This window comes from Gigantopelta aegis, chromosome 11 (genome assembly GCF_016097555.1).
Source record: "Gigantopelta aegis isolate Gae_Host chromosome 11, Gae_host_genome, whole genome shotgun sequence".
Lineage (NCBI taxonomy): Eukaryota > Metazoa > Mollusca > Gastropoda > Neomphalida > Peltospiridae > Gigantopelta > Gigantopelta aegis.
The window spans coordinates 28,102,145-28,122,020 of record NC_054709.1 but is presented as its reverse complement, the minus strand read 5'-3'; the positions used below and the strand labels follow the sequence as shown (position 1 = coordinate 28,122,020).

The 19,876-nt window shown below is 37.7% G+C and overlaps 2 protein-coding genes across 6 annotated transcripts in view; one reads left to right on the top strand and one right to left on the bottom strand.

The window, feature by feature from the left end:
* Window positions 1-3,857: 3,857 nt before the first annotated feature.
* Window positions 3,858-17,119, bottom strand: LOC121385616 (ribulose-phosphate 3-epimerase-like). The gene is made up of 5 exons (XM_041516361.1): window positions 16,854-17,119; window positions 9,576-9,683; window positions 8,360-8,494; window positions 6,942-7,028; window positions 3,858-4,105 (listed from the first exon to the last, which is right to left on the bottom strand). The coding sequence occupies exons 1-5, from the start codon at window positions 17,094-17,096 to the stop codon at window positions 3,983-3,985; spliced, it is 696 nt and encodes a 231-aa protein (XP_041372295.1). The 5' UTR covers window positions 17,097-17,119; the 3' UTR covers window positions 3,858-3,982.
* A 1,382-nt stretch (window positions 17,120-18,501) lies between these two features.
* The window catches only part of LOC121384948 (abl interactor 1-like), a 35,466-nt gene continuing 34,091 nt past the window's right edge, over window positions 18,502-19,876 (top strand). For all 5 annotated transcript variants that reach the window (XM_041515438.1, XM_041515441.1, XM_041515439.1 and 2 more), the window contains exon 1: window positions 18,502-18,630. In XM_041515438.1, coding sequence (XP_041371372.1) covers window positions 18,508-18,630 — 123 coding nt within the window. In that variant the 5' untranslated portion in view covers window positions 18,502-18,507. The remainder of the gene's footprint in view (window positions 18,631-19,876) is intronic.

The following is a 19,876-nucleotide window of genomic DNA, read 5'->3' as shown; positions in this document are numbered from 1 at the left end:
GGTTACAGAGTGACTACTTCCTAACTAGCATTCTAAGAATACATATTCCCTACCAGGCCCAACAATTCTTCATATCTCTGAAGTTCAAGGGCCATAACTCTGTCAAAAATGGGCAAATTTCAATGAGTCGAAACTTGATCTACAAGATAATATTTACACAAAATTTCAGCTCAATATCTCAAGGCATTGAGAAAAAAAGTTCGGGAAATTCTATATGGGACAGACGAGACAGACAGACAAAGCATATAGCTCCCTCTAGCTGGACCAGTAGGGAACTAGCAGTCATGTCATTGTTGTATTTTTCACATGATTTATTCTGATACAGAAATTACATAGACAGAATTTGCTAAATATTTAGTCAGTTAACTGAAATCAATTAACTAAACTAAATATTTCACACCATCTTAATCTTCATAGTACACTTTGTTATTAACTAGTATTCTATTTCTTACATATCCTCAAAACCCCCAGATTTTAAACAAATTTAAATCTTTTTTTCTAACTGAAACTGTATGGTACTTACAGTTAACGCATGGGCGTACATGGGGGGGTTCGATGGGTTCGACCGAACCCCCCCGAAATCGCTTTTTTTATAATTTAATATATCTGACATTATTATATTTACTCAACATAGAAATATATGCCCAATATCTCTGCAATCTATTTTGGAACCCCCCTTTTCAAAATCCTATGTACGCCCATGTAACGTAAATGATATAGAACAATCAGTTTCATTTTAAATTATACACCACAGAGCAATCAATCCATTTTGATTGTGCATTGGATGGAATGGCTGTGGTAACTTTAAATGGATATCACAAGTATGTTGGAGATTATTATGTGATACCACAATTCTCACACAGTGTTCTCTTCAATGGGTATGTAAGAAAATCAAGTTCATTATAAATATTATACAAAATGTTCACACCATATATGAAATGACTATAGTATAAATTCACCCACAACTGTATATTTTATTCATATTCCCATTATAGGGCTCTAACTAAACGACAACACCAGTGTCAAAAAAACAATTCTGATATATTGTCTTAGAGAGGAAACCTGCTACACTTTTTCCATAAGTAGCAAGGTATCTTTTACATGCACCATCCTATAGACAGGATAGCACATACCACAACCATAATATGGGACCAAGAAAAAAGTCCAGTTTTATGAACAAGTATGTTTTGTTTAACGACACCACTGGAGAATATCAATTAATTAATCATTGGCTATTGGATGTCAAACATTTAGTAATTCTGACTCGTAGTCATCAGAGGAAACCCGCTACATTTTTTCTAATATAGCAAGGGATATTTTATATGCACTTTCCCACAGACAAGAAAACACATACCACAGCCTTTGTCCACTTGTGGTGCACTGGTTGGAACAAGAAAAACCCCAATCAGCTGAATGGATCCACTGAGATGGTTCGATCCTGTGACACAAGCACCTCAATTCTGCCCATTGAATGCTCAACCGACTGAGCTAAATCCCGCCCCGCACCAATGACAACTGCTGTAGTTTCAATATGAATTGTTGTAGGTCAAGCACTGAATAAACATTAATACTACTGGTCGATGATGATGATGATAAGTTGTTTACCGTGTCCATATACCACTTGGGTTTCGAACACGCCCATCCCGAGTCCGACCTCCGATAAGATCGGTGACCTGACTCGGGATGGAGGAGGGGTGGGGTAGAGTTGAAAATGGGCAGAATTTTGAAAATAGCAATTAGTAAAAAAAGTTAATAGAATACATTTTTTAAAAAAAAGAAGAAAAAACCCAGTTACATGCCAAAAATAAAAAGAATTGACTGCTCGGCCGAATATTTATATAATTTGGAGCATTTTAGAAGGACAGTCCAAATTTAAATAAGAGAAAGAAGAGAGGATCGGACTATTTAATAATAATAATTTAAAAAAAAGTAATTTCGACATAAACTTTTGAACGCAGATCTAAAAGTTTAAAGTCCGATTGATATGTCCACATGAGTGGCCTCGTTAAGGCCGTTTGGGTGCACAGCTTATATGGACGAGATGGGTTGCATCCCGTCAAGAAAACCCCTAGATTGACAGTCGATAGACGTTGAAGGTGTAGTGCTGTGCTGAAATACAGATCTTGAGAAGCCGGATCCGTCTGAACGAGACAGAGTATCAGAGTAGGGTATAGTCCAGTCGTCATGGGTTGGTATAGTGGTGCGGACGGGCCCGACTCCGGAGGATACGAGATGGTATCACTATAAAGCAAAGTAAAGTCTAGAAAAGAGTAGTAGGGGCCGACCCCGCTTCCTATTTCTTCTTAGAGTGGGCGGTCAATCTTCCAGTGCTGCTAGGACAGGCTCGGACATGTAGAGACTAAACGCGAACAACCGTGGCAACCGTCATACGAGTCACGAAAAAACAAGTCAACATAGTCAGACGGAGAAATGACGTGGAGGCGAGGAATCTCGCTGAAAAAGAATCCAACCTGGTGGTGCAGACTGTCGAAACGAGAAGCGTTCCAGCGTTCAATCAGTTCCAATGGCCGCATACATCCCAGTAGAAAACTTCATTTCGCTGACAAAAACAACGAAATGAAGGATTCCCAAGTCGAGCACGAAAGCACGCGCAGTGTGCACCAGCGAAACAAACACGTCTTACCGCGTGGAGCTCCAGACTGGGAATCCCATTGGTCGAAGGGATCATTTTTGCTTTTTCATTTGTTGCAAAAGTCACTGGTTTAAAATTGCCGTATATAGGCTAAAAATTGTCATATAGACATTTTGCCTACAAAAAAACCCAATTTTTAAAATTGCTGTAGGTAATAAATTGTAGACAATTTGGATATTGTTTTCTTTTATGAATACTTAGCTTGACCTCAAACAATTGGTATTTCCCCCCAATGTAAGTAGACTGGTCCAAACATCCCAACAGCCAATGGGATGGCTTAAAATCTTCCAGCAAGACCTCTGCTTCCTGTTTCATTTGTACAGTCTGGACATCTTTTTTTTACTATTGTACAGGGCTTCTAGATTATGGTAGCCCCACTCCCATGGCTAGTGATATTCAATGTTGGGCTAGTAAATAACTACTATTGCCATGCCCGACAGGGCTTCTAGATTATGGTAGCCCCACTCCCATGGCTAGTGATATTCAGTGTTTGGCTAGTAAATAACTACTATTGCCATGCCCGATGGCTAGTGAAAACAATTTGTCCAAATATCAGGGCTAGCTCTGGTACTCTCCAATTGCGAATTTCAAAAACAATTAGCGAATTTTATTTAAATTTCAGGTAATAATTAATATTTTCTTATAAAAAAAAATGGGTTTCTGCAATTTTTAAAGTTTAAGAGATAATTTGTCTGACCCAGAGCTAGCTGTTTGTAAATATGAATATCCTGCTCCCACCCAAAACCAAATGTTAGTATTTTTAAGATCTATCTCCCTCTTTAGATGACATATCTGATCATTACTATTATTTACTAAAATTGTATTAACTTAAAGTAAAGTAGAGCCAGTGAATTTTTAATCGTGGCTAGTAAATGTTTTAAATCACTGATCCCATGGCTAGTGGATTTTCAAAAAAATTCTAGAAGCCTTGAAATTTAATGTAAAATCTAAGCCATCATGATTTTTCTGTTCGGTTCGTCAAGTGTTCTTTTATGTGGATTAATTTCTACCACATTTATTTTTGCGTATTGTCGCTAAGTTGCAAAGAAAAGTTCAGTTTGATCCCTGTTGGACATTCTCAATCACATAAATATACATTTTAATAACAACACTAGGCCCCCTAGTGTAATGTACTCGGATTAGTTAATGATGGGTCATTGTATACTTTACTAATCAAAACACTGTAAAAATTGTAACAAACCCATAAATACCTCATTTTAATTTTAACAATTATTGATAGTGTTTTACAAAACCAAAAAGCATGTTATCAAAACCAGCTAGATGCCTGATCTAAGAGAAACCCAAAGTTTAGAAATATAAAGTCTCCAGCTATCTTTCCAAACTTCCTTTCTGGATAGCTTCGTTAACTATGTTTCTCATGTAGTTGATGGTCTGTCTCGGGTTGTCGCTATTCACCAGCGCACTTCCCGAAATGATCACGTTTGCTCCAGCCTGAAAATACAAAAGGAAAAAGTGAACATTATGGTGTGATTTTCTTTTGTCTGTAGATCCATTATGTATTGCGTCATGAATGTTTTGCAATATGTCAACAGTAGCCCAAACCGCGAGTGTGGAAAGTTCTGCGACATCAGATGTAGCTTACATGAAAAGTATTGCGACCTTAGCTGTTATTCAAAGAGTAATAAAAATAAAAACTCTTCGAAAGCAGATGCTTTGTCCAATGTTGAACAGAGTGCTTACACTTACGTGTCTGGCATGTCTGGTTTTGATTAATATCTATAGCCTACATTTATTGGCCAGTATGCAGGTATAACATGTGCATCATCTCATACCGGTGAGCTCCAGCCCATGGATTTATCAGTGAACGCAGAGTTTACATTAGCAATCAAGGGGAAATTTACCAAGTGGTACAATGTATGCTGACATCGTGGCCAAGAACATAAAAACCCCACCAGCAAGCCTGTTGACTTAAGAATCAGTTTGATCAAACTGTTTTATTTGTAAGTAAAGTTGCTATATTATTGCGTGGATAAAGTACTGCGATGATTAGTTGTTCACAGTTTTTGCAATACTTTGTTGTTTGCAATACTTTGCTGTTTGCAAAACTTTCATGTTCTACAGTATTTAAAACACAGCCAATGGGGTGTCAACAGCTGTATTACAAAATGGGGAAATGTTATGGGGAACCTGTCCCCCTCCCCAAATTATCTGAGTGACTCTTTTTTAATCTTTCATTTTTTTAAAAATTGGTATGGCTTTTGACGATTCATGTGCCTTTTTCCCTGTTAAGACTGGTATATCAAAGGTCGTGGAATGTGCTATCCTGCCTGTGGGATGGTGCATATAAAAGATCCCTTGCTGTTAACAGAAAAATGTAGTAGGTTTCCTTCATGTCAGAATTGCCAAATGTTTGACATCCAATAGCCAATGTGATCTGGTAGTGTTGGTAGTGTTGATAAACAAAACAACCTTTTCCCGCTCCACACACCCTCCCAACAAAAACATCTATTTCTTGGACCTGCTCTTGGGTAGGGGATGTTTGTCAAGAAATAAACAAAATTAAATTCAAAATAATATCCAGGGCTCGCTTTGGCACGCGCCAAATTTGCCAATTACAAATTTCAAAAACAATTGGCGAATTTGATTTTAATTTGGCGAAATAATTTCAAGTAATAATTGATATTTTGTAAGAAAATAACTGGATTTCTGCAATTTTTAAAGTTTAATAGATAATTTGGCACAATGTTTTGCTGACCCAGAACTAGCCCGGAATATTTCTATTTTATTCAGAAAGTAAATACTGCTACACAGGACCAATCTGTATTTGGTTTTAAATTACAATAATTTTGTACATAATATAAAAATATAATCATTATTATGATACACGACTGAGCTTGTACAAACATTAGGACAATCAGAAACATCCTGAATAGAGGAAAGAAAGAAATGTTTTATTTAACGACGCACTCAACACATTTTATTTACGGTTATACACATTTTATTTACGGTTATATGGTGTCAGACATATGATTAAGGACATTTTATTTACGGTTAAATGGCATCAGACATATGGTTAAGGACAATACAGATATTCAGAGAGGAAACCCGCTGTCGCCACTTCATGGGCTACTCTTTTCGATTAACAGCAAGGGATCTTTTATATGCACCTTCCCACAGACAGGGTAGTACATACCACGGTCTTTGTTGCACCAGTTGTGGAGCACTGGCTGGAACAAGAAATAGCCCAATGGGCCCAACGGCAGGGATCGATCCCAGATCGACTGTGCATCAAGCGAATGCTTTACCACTGGGCTACGTCCCACCCCTCTTGAATACAGAGTCAAATGTATTCCAAACAAGAAATTGTATTTAATATATAATTTTAGTCATTAAAAAGGTTCTATTAGTTGATAACATTTTAATGACAGCAAACTCGGGAAAGTTTCTTTAATTTTATAAAAGAAATTTGGAACGTAGCATTCATGATTAATTTATTCATATATACTTTTTAAATATTTTTAAAGTTAATTTGAATTTTTTATTTTATTTTTACATGCATTAGGATGTACACACCACCAGTGAAACTATAAATTACGTTTTTTACTCTTTGTTTTTTAATCTAGGTTTCTAGTTTGTAAAAAACCAAAGCTTAAAGTTAATACAAACACTGAGCATGGTGCTAAACACAGAGTTCACAGAAACGTAATGGTCATGGTGATATAGGTTGTAGAAGAAAGGTTGTTTTGTTTAACGACACCACTAGAGCACATCGATTATTCATCATTGGCTATCAGATGTCAACCATTTGGTAATTCCGACATTATTGCCTTAGAGAAGAAACCCGCTACATTTTTCCATTACTAGCAAGGGATCTTTTATACGTACCATCCCACAGACAGGATAGCACATACCACAGCTGTTGATATACCAGTCGTGGCATACCGGCTAGAATGAGAAACAGACCAATGGGCCCACCGATGGGGATCGATCCTAGGCCGACCGTGCATGAAGCAAGTGTTTTTCCACAGGGTACATGCCACCCTTTCCCACGACCAACAGGAAAAGAAGGAAGGAAATGGTTTATTTAATTACGCACTCGACACATTTTATTTACGGTTATATGGCATCCGATATATAGTTAAGAGGATAGAACATACCACGGTCTTTGATGTACCAGTCGTGGTGCACTGGCCGGAACGAGAAATAGCCCAATTAGCCCACCGATGGGGATCGATCCTAGACCGACCGCGCATCAAGAGAGCGCTTTACCACTGGCTACATGCCCCCCTCAACAAGGAAAAAAAAAACGGATGTCAAAAGTTCGCACCTCAGCACATTCGTGGATGGTGGTTGGACCGACTCCGCCATCAACCTCAATATCCATGTTATGAAACTTCTCTCTCAAGAACTTCACCTGTAAATAAACAACAAATATGCATCAATGTTAAAGTAAAGTTTGTTTTTATTTAACGACGCCACTAGAGCACATTGATTTTTTATCTTATTGGACGTCACTACTACCAGCCTGTAGACCGATGGCCTAAGCATCAATGTTATGACATTCACGATCGGATCCCAGGGTGGGTACTGGAGATGTGCACAACCTCTATATACCAAAGTGCTGAAAACATTCATCATTTTAACAAATGTTAAAAAAAATAATGAATTCATTGAAGATTATCTGAACAAAAACAAGAAAAACACCATTTATTGTTTTCACTCTTGTTCAAATAAAATTTTTTAAAGTATTCATTTCTGTTTGTTTAAAAATAAGGGTTTTTTTCCATGTGTCTTCAAACACTCTAAAAACTACTAGTATGCTAAGAGAATGACAACATAGAACTTTAGCCACATGTTATCTTTTCCATCCCACAGACAGGGTAGTACATTCCACAGCCTTTGATTTGACGGTATACACTCTCAGTAGGGATAGCTCTGGGAGAGCAAAACATTTTGCCAAATTATTTATTAAACTTCAAAAACAGCACGAACCCAGTTAATTTCAAAATACAATATCAATTATTACACAAAATTATATCGCCTTATTAAAATTTGCCAGTTGTTTTTAAAATTCACACTTGGCCGTATCCGACAACTTTAAACTTTAAAGACAAAGGGGCAAATTTACCAAGCCTGTTTTAAACTTACACACGTGTAACTATGCACATTTACAGAGATGCCAAACCTAGTTTGAGTGTCATAGGAATCCAGGCCTTCAAAAATAGGAATCTCACCCCTCACCCAAAATAGGAATGTTATCAGTAATGGCTCAGGATCCTGTTTTTCGACATTTTGGTAAAGTCAAGTTTAAGGCCATACCCAAGCGTCAAACATCGGGGCAGTTTGGAAGACAGATTGCTAAACTGGTTTATTCTATACCGTCACGCTTGCTATGCTCGCTATTTGGAATCCATAAGTTTAAAGAACAAGGCAGGAAACCAATCTACGATTGTTGCAAGTGAAGAGGGAAAAAGTTCTATTTCTCCGGTATTAACAACAATTGTGCCTTCCAAAATACGATCCGACACCAAATACGCGAAATTACTATTTTCTTTTTAAAAATCAGAATTTCGAACAAGGCAATCGTAATAGTGCAATATATGCTTTAAATTCGTAATGATTCTGCCAAATTCGTAATGGTTGGCATCTCCGCATTTACCATGCTTAAACACCTGCATTTAAGAAAAATCATCCTTCGTAAATTCAGCCTAAAATATTGTTAAAGCTCTCTGTATGTGAGTAAACCTTGGACATGCAGTCGACCATGAACTTCTGTCCACCGAACCCCGGCCTCACAGTCATGACGAGGATGAGGTCAACCGTGTCCACGAACGGCAGCACCACATCTACGGGCGTATCTGGACTGACCGCCAGGCCAACCTGCAATAAGGAGAAGAAGTTTGTTTTGTTTACAGACACCACTAGAGCACATTTATTCATTTATTAAACATTTCTTTTCCTTCTTTTTATTATTCCATCTACTTTTGAACTATATTTCTATTATTTGTCCAAATTTGAGTAATAAAAGTATAAAGTTACACGCTTGCCATTTTCAGGACCTTGCATAAGCTTTGTAGGCTTACAGTTGTGAACTAATCAAGACAATTTTATCAACTTCGCTGATTTATGTAACAAGTTCATTTGTGTAGACTACAGAAGCGACTGTTTAATTCAATTCCTTTTTTATTCATAACTATATGAACAGTATAAATTAGTTAGACTTATCAGATGTTGTGATCCATTACCTTACAAAAGTGGACTGTTTCTAATCTGTAATAAATTAAACAGGCAAAGGAATTTTGATCAAAGTGGTACATCTTCGAAGATGTTTATTAAACCAGTGTTTTCCAATTTGTATAGCAAATATAAGTACCATTAGAACACACTGATTTATTAATCATCTGCTATTGGATGTTTTGTTAATTTTGACATATAGTCTTAGAAAAGAAACCTGCTACATTTTTTCATTAGTAACAAGGGATCTTTTATATGCACCATCCCACAGACAGGAGAGCACATACCACGGCCTTTGGTATACCAGTTGTGGTGCATTGGCTGGAATGAGAGATGGCTCAATGGGCCCCACCGATAGTGATCAATCTGAAACAAACATTTTACCACTGGGCTACAACCCTGGTGTAGAGAATAGAATAGAAATGTTTTATTTAACGACGTACTCAACACATTTTATTTACGGTTGTATGGTTATGGACCACACTGATATTAAGAGAGGAAACCTAATGGGCTACTCGTTTTGATTATATGCACTATCCCACAGACAGGGTAGTACATACCACAGCCTTTGATATACCAGTCGTGGTGCACTGGCTGGAATGAGAAATAGCCCAAAGGGCCCACCGATGGGGATCGATCCTAGACCGACTGTGCATCAAGCAAACACTTTACTACTGGGCTGTGTCCCACCCGCCTGCTGTAGAAAAGAAAAAGAAAAGTAACTCACTTTCATCCCAGACTCCCTGACCATGCGGATGCAGTGAGCCGGGTCTGAGGTGGCTTCGTAATGGAAAGAATACATATCAGCCCCTGCACCAGACATATCCTCCACCCACTGAAAACACAAAACACGTATCAGTCCCTGCACTAGACATATCCTCCACCCACTGAAAACACAAAACACGTATCAGCCCCTGCATCCATCCTCCACACACTGAAACACAAAAACAATACCGGATATATCCTCCACCCACTGAAAACACAGAATACATATCAGCCCCTGCACCAGACATATCCTCCACCCACTGAAAACACAAAATACATATCAGCCCCTGCACCGGACATATCCTCCACCCACTGAAAACACAAAACACGTATCAGTCCCTGCACTAGACATATCCTCCACCCACTGAAAACACAAAACACGTATCAGCCCCTGCATCAGACATATCCTCCACCCACTAAAAACACAAAATACATATCAGCCCCGGAACCGGATATATCCTCCACCCACTGAAAACACAGAATACATATCAGCCCCTGCACCAGACATATCCTCCACCCACTGAAAACACAAAATACATATCAGCCCCTGTACCGGACATATCCTCCACCCACTGAAAACACAAAATACATATCAGCCCTTGCACCAGGCAGATCCTCTACCCACTGAAAATAAAAAATACATATCAGCCCCTGCACCGGACATATCCTCCACCCACTGAAAACACAAAACACGTATCAGTCCCTGCACTAGACATATCCTCCACCCATTGAAAACACAAAATACATATCAGCCCCTGCACCAGACATATCCTCCACCCACTGAAAACACATATCAGCCCCTGCACCAGACAGACATATCCTCCACCTACTGAAAACACAAAATACATATTAGCCCCTGCACCAGACATATCCTCCACCCACTGAAAACACAAAATACATATCAGCCCCTGCACCAAATACATATCAGCCCCTGCACCAGACATATCCTCCACCCACTGAAAACACAAAATACATATCAGCCTTTGCACCAGACATATCCACTACCCACTGAAAACACAAAATACATATCAGCCCTTGCACCAGACAGACATATCCTCCACCTACTGAAAACACAAAATACATATCAGCCCCTGCACCAGACATATCCTCCACCCACTGAAAACACAAAATACATATCAGCCCTTGCACCAGACACATCCTCCACCCACTGAAAACACAAAATATGCTGATTAAAAATGATGTCATAACTCAAATTACAAGTAACAAAAACATTTATTTTGTTTAACGACACCACTAGAGCACATTGATTAGGTAATCATAGGTTACTGGATGTCAAACATTTGGTAATTCTGACTCGTAGTCATCAGATGGAACCCGCAACTTTTGTCCTAATGCAGCAAGGGATAAATTTTTTCAGACAAGAAAGCATGATCTTTGATCAGTTGTGGAACACTGGTTGGAATGAGAAAAAAATACCAATCAGTTGAATGGATCCACTCCTGCGATGCAAGAATCTCAGGTGAGTATTTAACTGACTGAGCTAAATCCCGCACCTACAAGTAACAAAATGCATATTAATTTTTGTCAAATATTTTTTAGTTTCATCACATACATGTAGGGACTCATTCTATATAGTTAATTGCACTATTTACCCCTATAACCATTAAGGGCTTTTTAGTGGCAACTCCTCCCCCCCTCCCTTTCCTGTCATGGACGGAGGAACTGGCCAAGGCCGGCTCTTGTGCCCCCCCCAACCTTGTTCTGAATTCCTGTCAAGGGGTGGGTGGGTGGGTGATAATTCAAATAAATTAAATCATAGTTTCTGGCACTCGTCTTTTTGTAGATATGGTTTTTTGACACAAGTATCTGACAAAACAAGAAATATTTTCTATTTCAATCATCTATAATTTTAAAACCATCTATAAAATTAAAGTTCTGCATTTTATTTTTGTACCATCACGTCACGACCCTGCTGACAGCTGATATATATATTGTCACTAGAAAGAATGCATGCATGCAGTGTTACATATATTACGTGACATCACATACTACCTTTAAGTTTAATTATGGAATGACGTCATCAACAGGTACCGGCCTCGGTGGCGTTGTGGTTTGGCCATCGGTCTACAGGCTGGTAGGTACTGGGTTCGGATCCCAGTTGAGGCATGGGATTTTTAATCCAGATGCCAATTCCAAACCCTGAGTGAGTGCTCCGCAAGGCTCAATGGGTAGGTGTAAACCACTTGCACTGACCAGTGATCCATAACTGGTTCAACAAAGGCCATGGTTTGTGCTATCCTGCCTGTGGGAAGCGCAAATAAAAGATCCCTTGCTGTCTGTTGGAAAAAAGTAGCCTATGTGGCAACAGCGGGTTTTCCTCTAAAAAACCCAGTGTCAGAATGACCACATGTTTGACGTCCAATAGCCGATGATAAGATTTTTTTTTAAAAGTGCTCTAGCAGCGTCGTTAAATCAAACAAACTTTACTTTTTTTACTTTCATCAAAAGGTAGCAAAGGCTATCTGCCTCCTAAATGATGAACACAATCAACCAATGAAAAGGCTGCATTACTGTCTAGAGCACATGTGCTAGACGTTATTTCTAGCACTTTTCTACTAGTCGATTGACCGGCCTCGGTGGCATCGTGGCAGGCCATCGGTCTACAGGCTGGTAGGTACTGGGTTCAGATCCCAGTCGAGGCATGGGATTTTTAATCGAGATACCGACTCCAAACCCTGAGTGAATGCTCCGCAAGACTCAATGGGTAGGTGTAAACCACTTGCACCGACCAGTGATCCATAACTGGTTCAACAAAGGCCATGGTTTGTGCTATCCTGCCTGTGGGAAGCGCAAATAAAAGATCCCTTGCTGCCTGTCGTAAAAAGAGTAGCCTATATGGCGACAGCGGGTTTCCTCTAAAAAAACCAGTGTCAGAATGACCATATGTTTGATGTCCAATAGCCGATGATAAGATAAAAAATCAATGTGCTCTAGCGGCGTCGTTAAATAAAACAAACTTTACTTTTACTAGTTGATTGAACCTTTCTAAGAAAGGGACATCTTGACCCCCTCTCCTCGAGACCTTTCATGGGAGTAGAAAGCTTTTAAACATTTGTGTTTTTTGCAAACTCTATTAAGCCCAAAGTTTAAAAAAAAAAAGAGCTATTGTCCGAACCAAATTGTTAACCAACTACGAAAAATTACTCTCCTACCTTTAATTGCCGTTAGATTTCCTCCAAAGTTTGTCCAGACAGAAATCTTGAAAAAACCATTACAATGACACAGATTCCACATACCAGATGATAACTATGTCACCTATATCGACTTCGCTGAGTGTGTATAGGGCAAAAAGCATGTAATTTTGTGCCAGCTGCCATTTTGACTTTTTTTGGAATATTCTTCTAGAGGGGTGAAAGGATAGGACTTAATCTAACAACGTCATAACATGTTATGATATAAAAGCAAACGTGATGACGTCATATTATTTATTATTAATTTTTTAATGATACCACTAGAGATCGTTGATTTCATATTAATTGTGTCACATACTTTGGAGGTTTTTACCCCTCTTGAAGAGTATTCCATAAACAAGCAACATGGCAGACGGCAAAAAAATGCATGTATTTTTTCCTATGCAATCTCAGCAAAGACGATATCGGCGACGAATGCCAGACACAACTCGGCCCGGAGGACAACTTGGCCCAGACAACTCGGCCCACATCGAGACAGTTCGGCCCACCGCGAGACAACTCGGCCCGGAGTCCAGAGACAACTCGGCACATGGACAATCTTGTCTATTGTTGAACAATATTGTTGAACAAGTGTTGCTTTTTAAATTAAAGTATTCTCACAGAAATAAAAGAAGTTTTTGTTAAATTGATAAATTGCTGATCCATTTATCTTTGAAGATAGTTTCCGCTGTTCGAATAATTTGTTTTTGTTCTACAGTCGGTGACCTAAACATTGGAGATGATCCCAGAAAAAACATGCAAAAGTTATTTATCGTTGTAACAACACGGACTTTTATCTCTATGTTCTTTTGGTGATTGGTGTTTTATTTCTTTATTATAACTATTTATGTATATGTGTTCTGTTGGGTTTTTTGCGTACATATGTGCGTATGTATTTAATGTAATAAATGTGGGAATTTGGCAAATGATGTCTTTTGCGTTATTTCTATAGTACAATACTTCTAGAAACCCATCCGACACTACGATATGCGCCTACGACATACACAATTGTCATTCTTAATGGTGACCATATAGTTAGCGGTATCAGTATAATGCATTATTATTACTATAGTACAATACTTCGACGACGGCCAACTATCATACTTAACACGCATATAATGTGTCACAGCATGCCCCATCTATCAGTCTAATAACTTGGCCCCGTGGCCGAGATGTCTGGGCCGAGTTGTCCCCCGGTCCGAGTTGTCTGGTCCCCATCGGCGACATCGTTGCAGTCTTGTGTGTGGAATATGTATATTTGTAGTGGGGGTTTTTGCGATTTGTGTCTGGACAAACTTTGGAGGAAATCTAATGGCAATTAAAGGTAGGAGAGTAATTTTTTGCAGTTGTTAAAAATTTGGTTCGGACAATAGGGATGCTTATCAAGTTATCTTAAAGGGACACACCCTAGTTACGGCTATTTATTCCATTACGGCGTTGTTTTTCGCTATTAAACCCCATTTTTCACAAATAAAATTGCACTTTACTTACATTTTATTATTTAGAATACACATTTCCATTCACCTGAAGTGCTTTTTGGTAATCCTGATGTTTGTAAAACCACGAAATGCATTTTTTCACAAGACGTTCTGTCGAGAAAAAAACATTAAGCAAGCGAGGTCCAATCTATTTTTAATGTCATAGACGTTGGTATATCACGTGACCATTATCATTTTGGTTCGGTTTGTTTTCTCGTGCACGGTTCGCGCAATCAACATCTGATTTGTTGTTGTTCATTTGTGAGATTTTTCTTCACAGTTCGTGAACATTTTCAGTAACAATAAAGTTCAGACAAGTAAGTGTCTCAATACAAAACGTTACAAACCCTTAAACCCAATAATTTTGCTAAGTCTTACGATATCTGGAGAGGGGATACAACCAGGACAGAACAGTTGGAACATGTCCAGGAGAGGTGAAACTAACGCACCCCAAGTCTGTGAAATTTGTCGTGACGTAGGCATTGTTGTGCTTCGAGCGACATCTACCGGTGACATCAGAATACTAACTTTCAAAATTATTTCAAGCAATTGGGACATGGGGATTCCCATGGTATTTATCGATATAAAACCTGCTTTTTCACTCCATTTCATAAAAAAAAGTGATCTAAGTGTGTTACAGGTTTGTAGATAACCAAATTATAATTTATTTTCGCTGGATGGAACTAGGGTGTGCGGCTTTAAATGATTGAATGAAAATTAAAACGAAAATAAGAAACCTCCGACCTGTCATATGCATAAGGAGCCAAAACCTTACCGGCTCTGCACATGGCGGTCTTCCACAGGACGGTTCTGCACAGGACGGTCTTAGTATATGCTGCAGTGACCGGTTACCAGTCGTTTGTGTACATGTGTACTAAGATATGGGGGTGGGTGGAGAGTCAGTAATAATAAAGAAAACATATGTATATTGTGGATAATACTCAATAAAATAAAAACGTGTATTTACTTTTCCCAATTAGAAAAAATGCAACAAAACACATTCTAATATTTAAAATATTACTTTACTCTTAAAACAAAATTATACGTAATTTCAAGTCACTCAGAAACCCGCAAACACTCTCCGTAATTTAAAAAAGTACTTTCTGGTTCCTTTCTTATTGAAATGAACGCCATCTTTGTGGAACTCGGCCGGGTATTGGATGTTCAGACCAATCACACGTTTTCCAAACTTTTTCCTGAGGTGTCTGTTGATGGAATTTCTCTGCTTACAATATGCTCTTGAGGTAAGCCCGGGAGATTTCTTAAAGTTTCCTCGTCTGCTAATCTCTACAAAATATACTTCTTCAACTCTGAGTCGTTTGAACGATTGCTCTACTGCGCACAATTTATCAAATATATCTTTTGGTGAACTGCTCCCAGAAATGTCATTCCAAACAAAGCGATTTTGGCCATTTCTAAGTATATATTATCGATCTCAAAACGTGTTCTCTATAAAAGGTTTAAAAGGTAGTGTCTTTGTTACTCTTTTATGTATTTCTGTTTCAATTCAATCTTCAATTTAAATGCTACGTGTGTGTATGTATATAGATGTATATAGATATTGATATAAATATATAGGTATAGGTATAGATATATAGGTATGTATATGTATATAGATATAGATATAAATATATAGAGATATAAATATAAATATAGGTATAGGTATAGGTATAGATCTACAGGTATGTATTGTGTTTGATGAAATGAATACTGAGGTGTAGCAACCGGTAATAAATATTGTTTAAACCATATCTTTAATTACAATTGTGAGCTTTAATCTCTCAAGCTATACTTGTCCAGCATTCGATGTGTATATATGTATATAGATATATTGTATATATTGTATATTGTTTCTGTATAGAATTATGTACGTGTATAGAATTATGTATGTAAATAAATTGATATTGATTTCCATGGTTGTTCACTGTTTTCTTCATTTAATTAACAGTTATCATCAATAAAGTAGCCCAAGTGCTCCCAGAGGGGTGTGTGGTTGTAGGTCATTAACTGAATTGATAACTAGAAGGTGGGGGCTGCAGAACTCGCTCTCTCTCTCTCTCTCTCTCTGATATATATCCAATACACCCGACATTGATGGTACACAGTATTTTACGCAGATATCACTCCTCTATTAGTAATAGTTAGTGAATTAAATTTGATCTACAAAAACGACGTGTCTATATACGGTAGACAAACGTATTTTACGCAGATATCACTCCTCTATTAGTAATAGTGAATTAAATTTGATCTACAAAAACAACGTTTCTATATACGGTAGACAAACATTTATATTGTCTAAAGTTAGCAATGTCCATTACTGATATAAACTGACAGAACACAACCAGTCGCACACATACTGGGCAGCGCCGTCCCGTGTAGCGCTGGCTGCAATGACCCATACACGTCACGTGACCGTCCTGTGCAGAGCCGGCTCTGCACAGGGCGGTAAGCTTTTGGATACGTATCATCATATGGAGTATGAAGGGGATCTGGACACCATGTCACTTCCATTAGAACCACCCTTGCTAACTGTAACCCTAACTAACATTATTTCAGAACTAGTGGCTAAACCTTTTCTGGTTCTGAAACCATCATGTGCATCTCCAAGAAAACTCCGGGGATATGAGGGCGGAGACAATTGACGACAGGGTGTCCGAACGTCAGGTTGGGAACAAAATGGCCATCCATTACGTCCAGGTGTAAGTAGTCGGCGCCGCAGTCAATGAATCGTTGGCATTCTGACGCTAGATTTGACAAGTCTGCGTTTAAAATCGAAGGAGCGATTTTGCAACAACTTCCACAGGAGGTCGCCATTGTTGTTCATTTTATGCGTTTTCAGTCCGGAATTTGAGAAGCACCAACGTTTTCTTCTTTGTTATTAGGATACTGATGCATAAAAGAAACGCACTCATTGCACGGGAGCGGGAAAAGTGTACGTTTTATGATATATATTTTAAAGGAAAGAGTTGCTTTATCTGTAATTTAGTATTCATTTGTTATATTTTTTTAGTTGATAGTTTGTTTGTTTGTTTGAATGGAAGGTTGCGTAGTGAAATCAGTTTTGGTGAGAATAAGCATTCGATCAGTTCTAAAGCATATCAATATTTATAAACAGACAGTTGTTATTCAAATAGCTACCTTTGTATTGGTATTTCTTCGCTTCATATGATCACTAAACTGGCTGCTATGTAGTAACGTTCGCCAAGAACTGTAGCATGCATCAAACGTAACCTGTTTGGGTGAGTGAAAATTTGAAAAAAACATGTACTATAATTTATAAAAATTATTTAAACTATTTTAAGGCAATTTACTGCATTACGAAATGCATTAGTTATACGGAATGGTACTTACGCTTGTGAAGTTGCATGTATCCGCGGATGCACCATAAACATAATATTTATAAACTGTTCATATGTTATAAAACATTTCTATTTTATAACCAACCAACAAGAATTAGTACACTCTAGTTTGTGTGACGCCAGTGCACCACGAATGGTATATGAAAGATCATCTCCCTGGGGGGGGGGGGGGGGTGGACTCCAGTGGTGGGCGTGTATGGGGGGGGTGCGCATTTAGGGGTGGGCAGTTTCGGCCGTGGGGTTGACTTGGGCCCTTTTCACCTCCCTTTCGATTGGTCACACTCAAGTTCCGATTATGATTGGTGTTTTTCCTAACTCAAATAAATAATCTTCTCTGTTAGGCTTGGGATCAACCTCTTTCCTTATAACCTCTAAAGGGCTAATATGATATAAATTAAAAACATAATTTTTTTTTGGATTAATTTAAATAAATAATTAATTTTTAGAAATGCTTGCTCTAAATTTTGGCGCTTTATGCTATATTTTTCAACGAGTACTGTAAATAATTAGATTGCACTTTCTAAATTATAAAAATTGTCTCCCAAAATTAATTTCTGTCCCAGGTCGGATCCCTGGACAGAGATCGGACCCGTGGTATGTGCTATCCCATCTGTGGAATGGTTCATATAAAAGATCCCTTGCTACTAATTGAAAACGTAGCGGATTTCCTCTCTAAGAGAATGTCAAAATAACCAACTGTTTGTCATCCAATAGCCGATCATTAATAAATCAATGTGCTCTAGTGGTGTCGTTAAGCAAAACAAACTACATGTATAATTATTTTGTATGACAGTAGTTCTTGAGTATACACAAGATAAATTATGAAATCGAGGTTATGACCCCCATTCATTTCCGGAATATCCAAAATGGCTGCTACTGAGTTGTTGCAGTTAATAGATCACGAAATTCCAGACGGAAGACAGACGTTACAGGATAGTTATGGAAATCTTGAAAAAGTTGCACGATATTGTGAAAACAATTATGTTCAGGTATACAGTAATAATTAAATAAATAAAATCCAACATTTGCTATTTTTTTCAATAATGTTATCTTCTAGCTGACACCCCAAAGGCGGAAGTAATATTCACACAATAACCAATTAGTCACATTTTACCAAACTACGAAAAACACCCAATGATTAGATCCTGTGAAATAAATTAAAACCATTCAGATAGTTTAGGGTGCTTATATAATCAGAGAATGAATGCTATATGTAGATTTATTGTGATGTAGAACTTTGTATAAATCGGTGCTGTCAAGTTGGCATACAACAAGCATTTTTTTAACATACTTTTTTATGACTTTTATAATGTAAACTGAAGTAAATGGACCTAATTAGAAGAAAAACAAACAAAATGTAATAATATTTCATCACAAATCTTGTTCAGCGTACATGTAAACATGACATGTCAATGGATATTCCAGAGGCCAATTTCGAAAATTTGCTAGAAAGTGTCCCCTCCTCACCAAAGCAAGATATAATACTTTAACAAAAAACTAAAATTAGCACAGTTTTCTGTGTTATCTTAGCTAGTTATCCTCCAAGTTTTAATGTGTTTGGTTAAACTGTGTATTTTTAATTATTAACCTTTAGACTACTGGATTAATTTTTAACAAAAACCACGTTGAGTGGGTACAAGTTTATAATTTTTACTCACATATATTCACTTAAATGTTTTATAAAAACATGAAATAAAGTTCATATATTAATCGGTAAGTATTATTTTCGTGTCTTTTTTTGTAATTTTTATTATTTTAGATCGGCTAATGGTGATTAAAATTAGGCAAAAAATCTAAAAAGTTGCGTTTACTTACGGGTATTTGTGGCCAGCTGTCCAGTATTTATGTCCATTATTCCCGATAACAGTGGTTTTCTGACCAGAATTATTTTTAAAACCCGAACAAAGATTCATATTGCAATATTTGGTAATTTTCGTTGTTGGTAAAACGATCAAATTTATTATCAAATTAGCTGTCACAATCAGCTATCGATCCCTGAAAATGACTGCGATGTGCCGCCATTGTTGTCAAGCGAAAATACTTGCTGAAAACCACTTTTTGAACTCAAAATTTCAAGGTATTTTCAATTGAAAAAATCAAAACAAAAGCCACCATTTTGAAAAAAAATCTTTTTTCTTTAATTATATTTCCATTTCCGGTGAGTGTCGTGTGCAAAACGGCGGGAAATATGAATTGGGGAATGCACTGTATACAGTGTACAGTATATCGACTGAC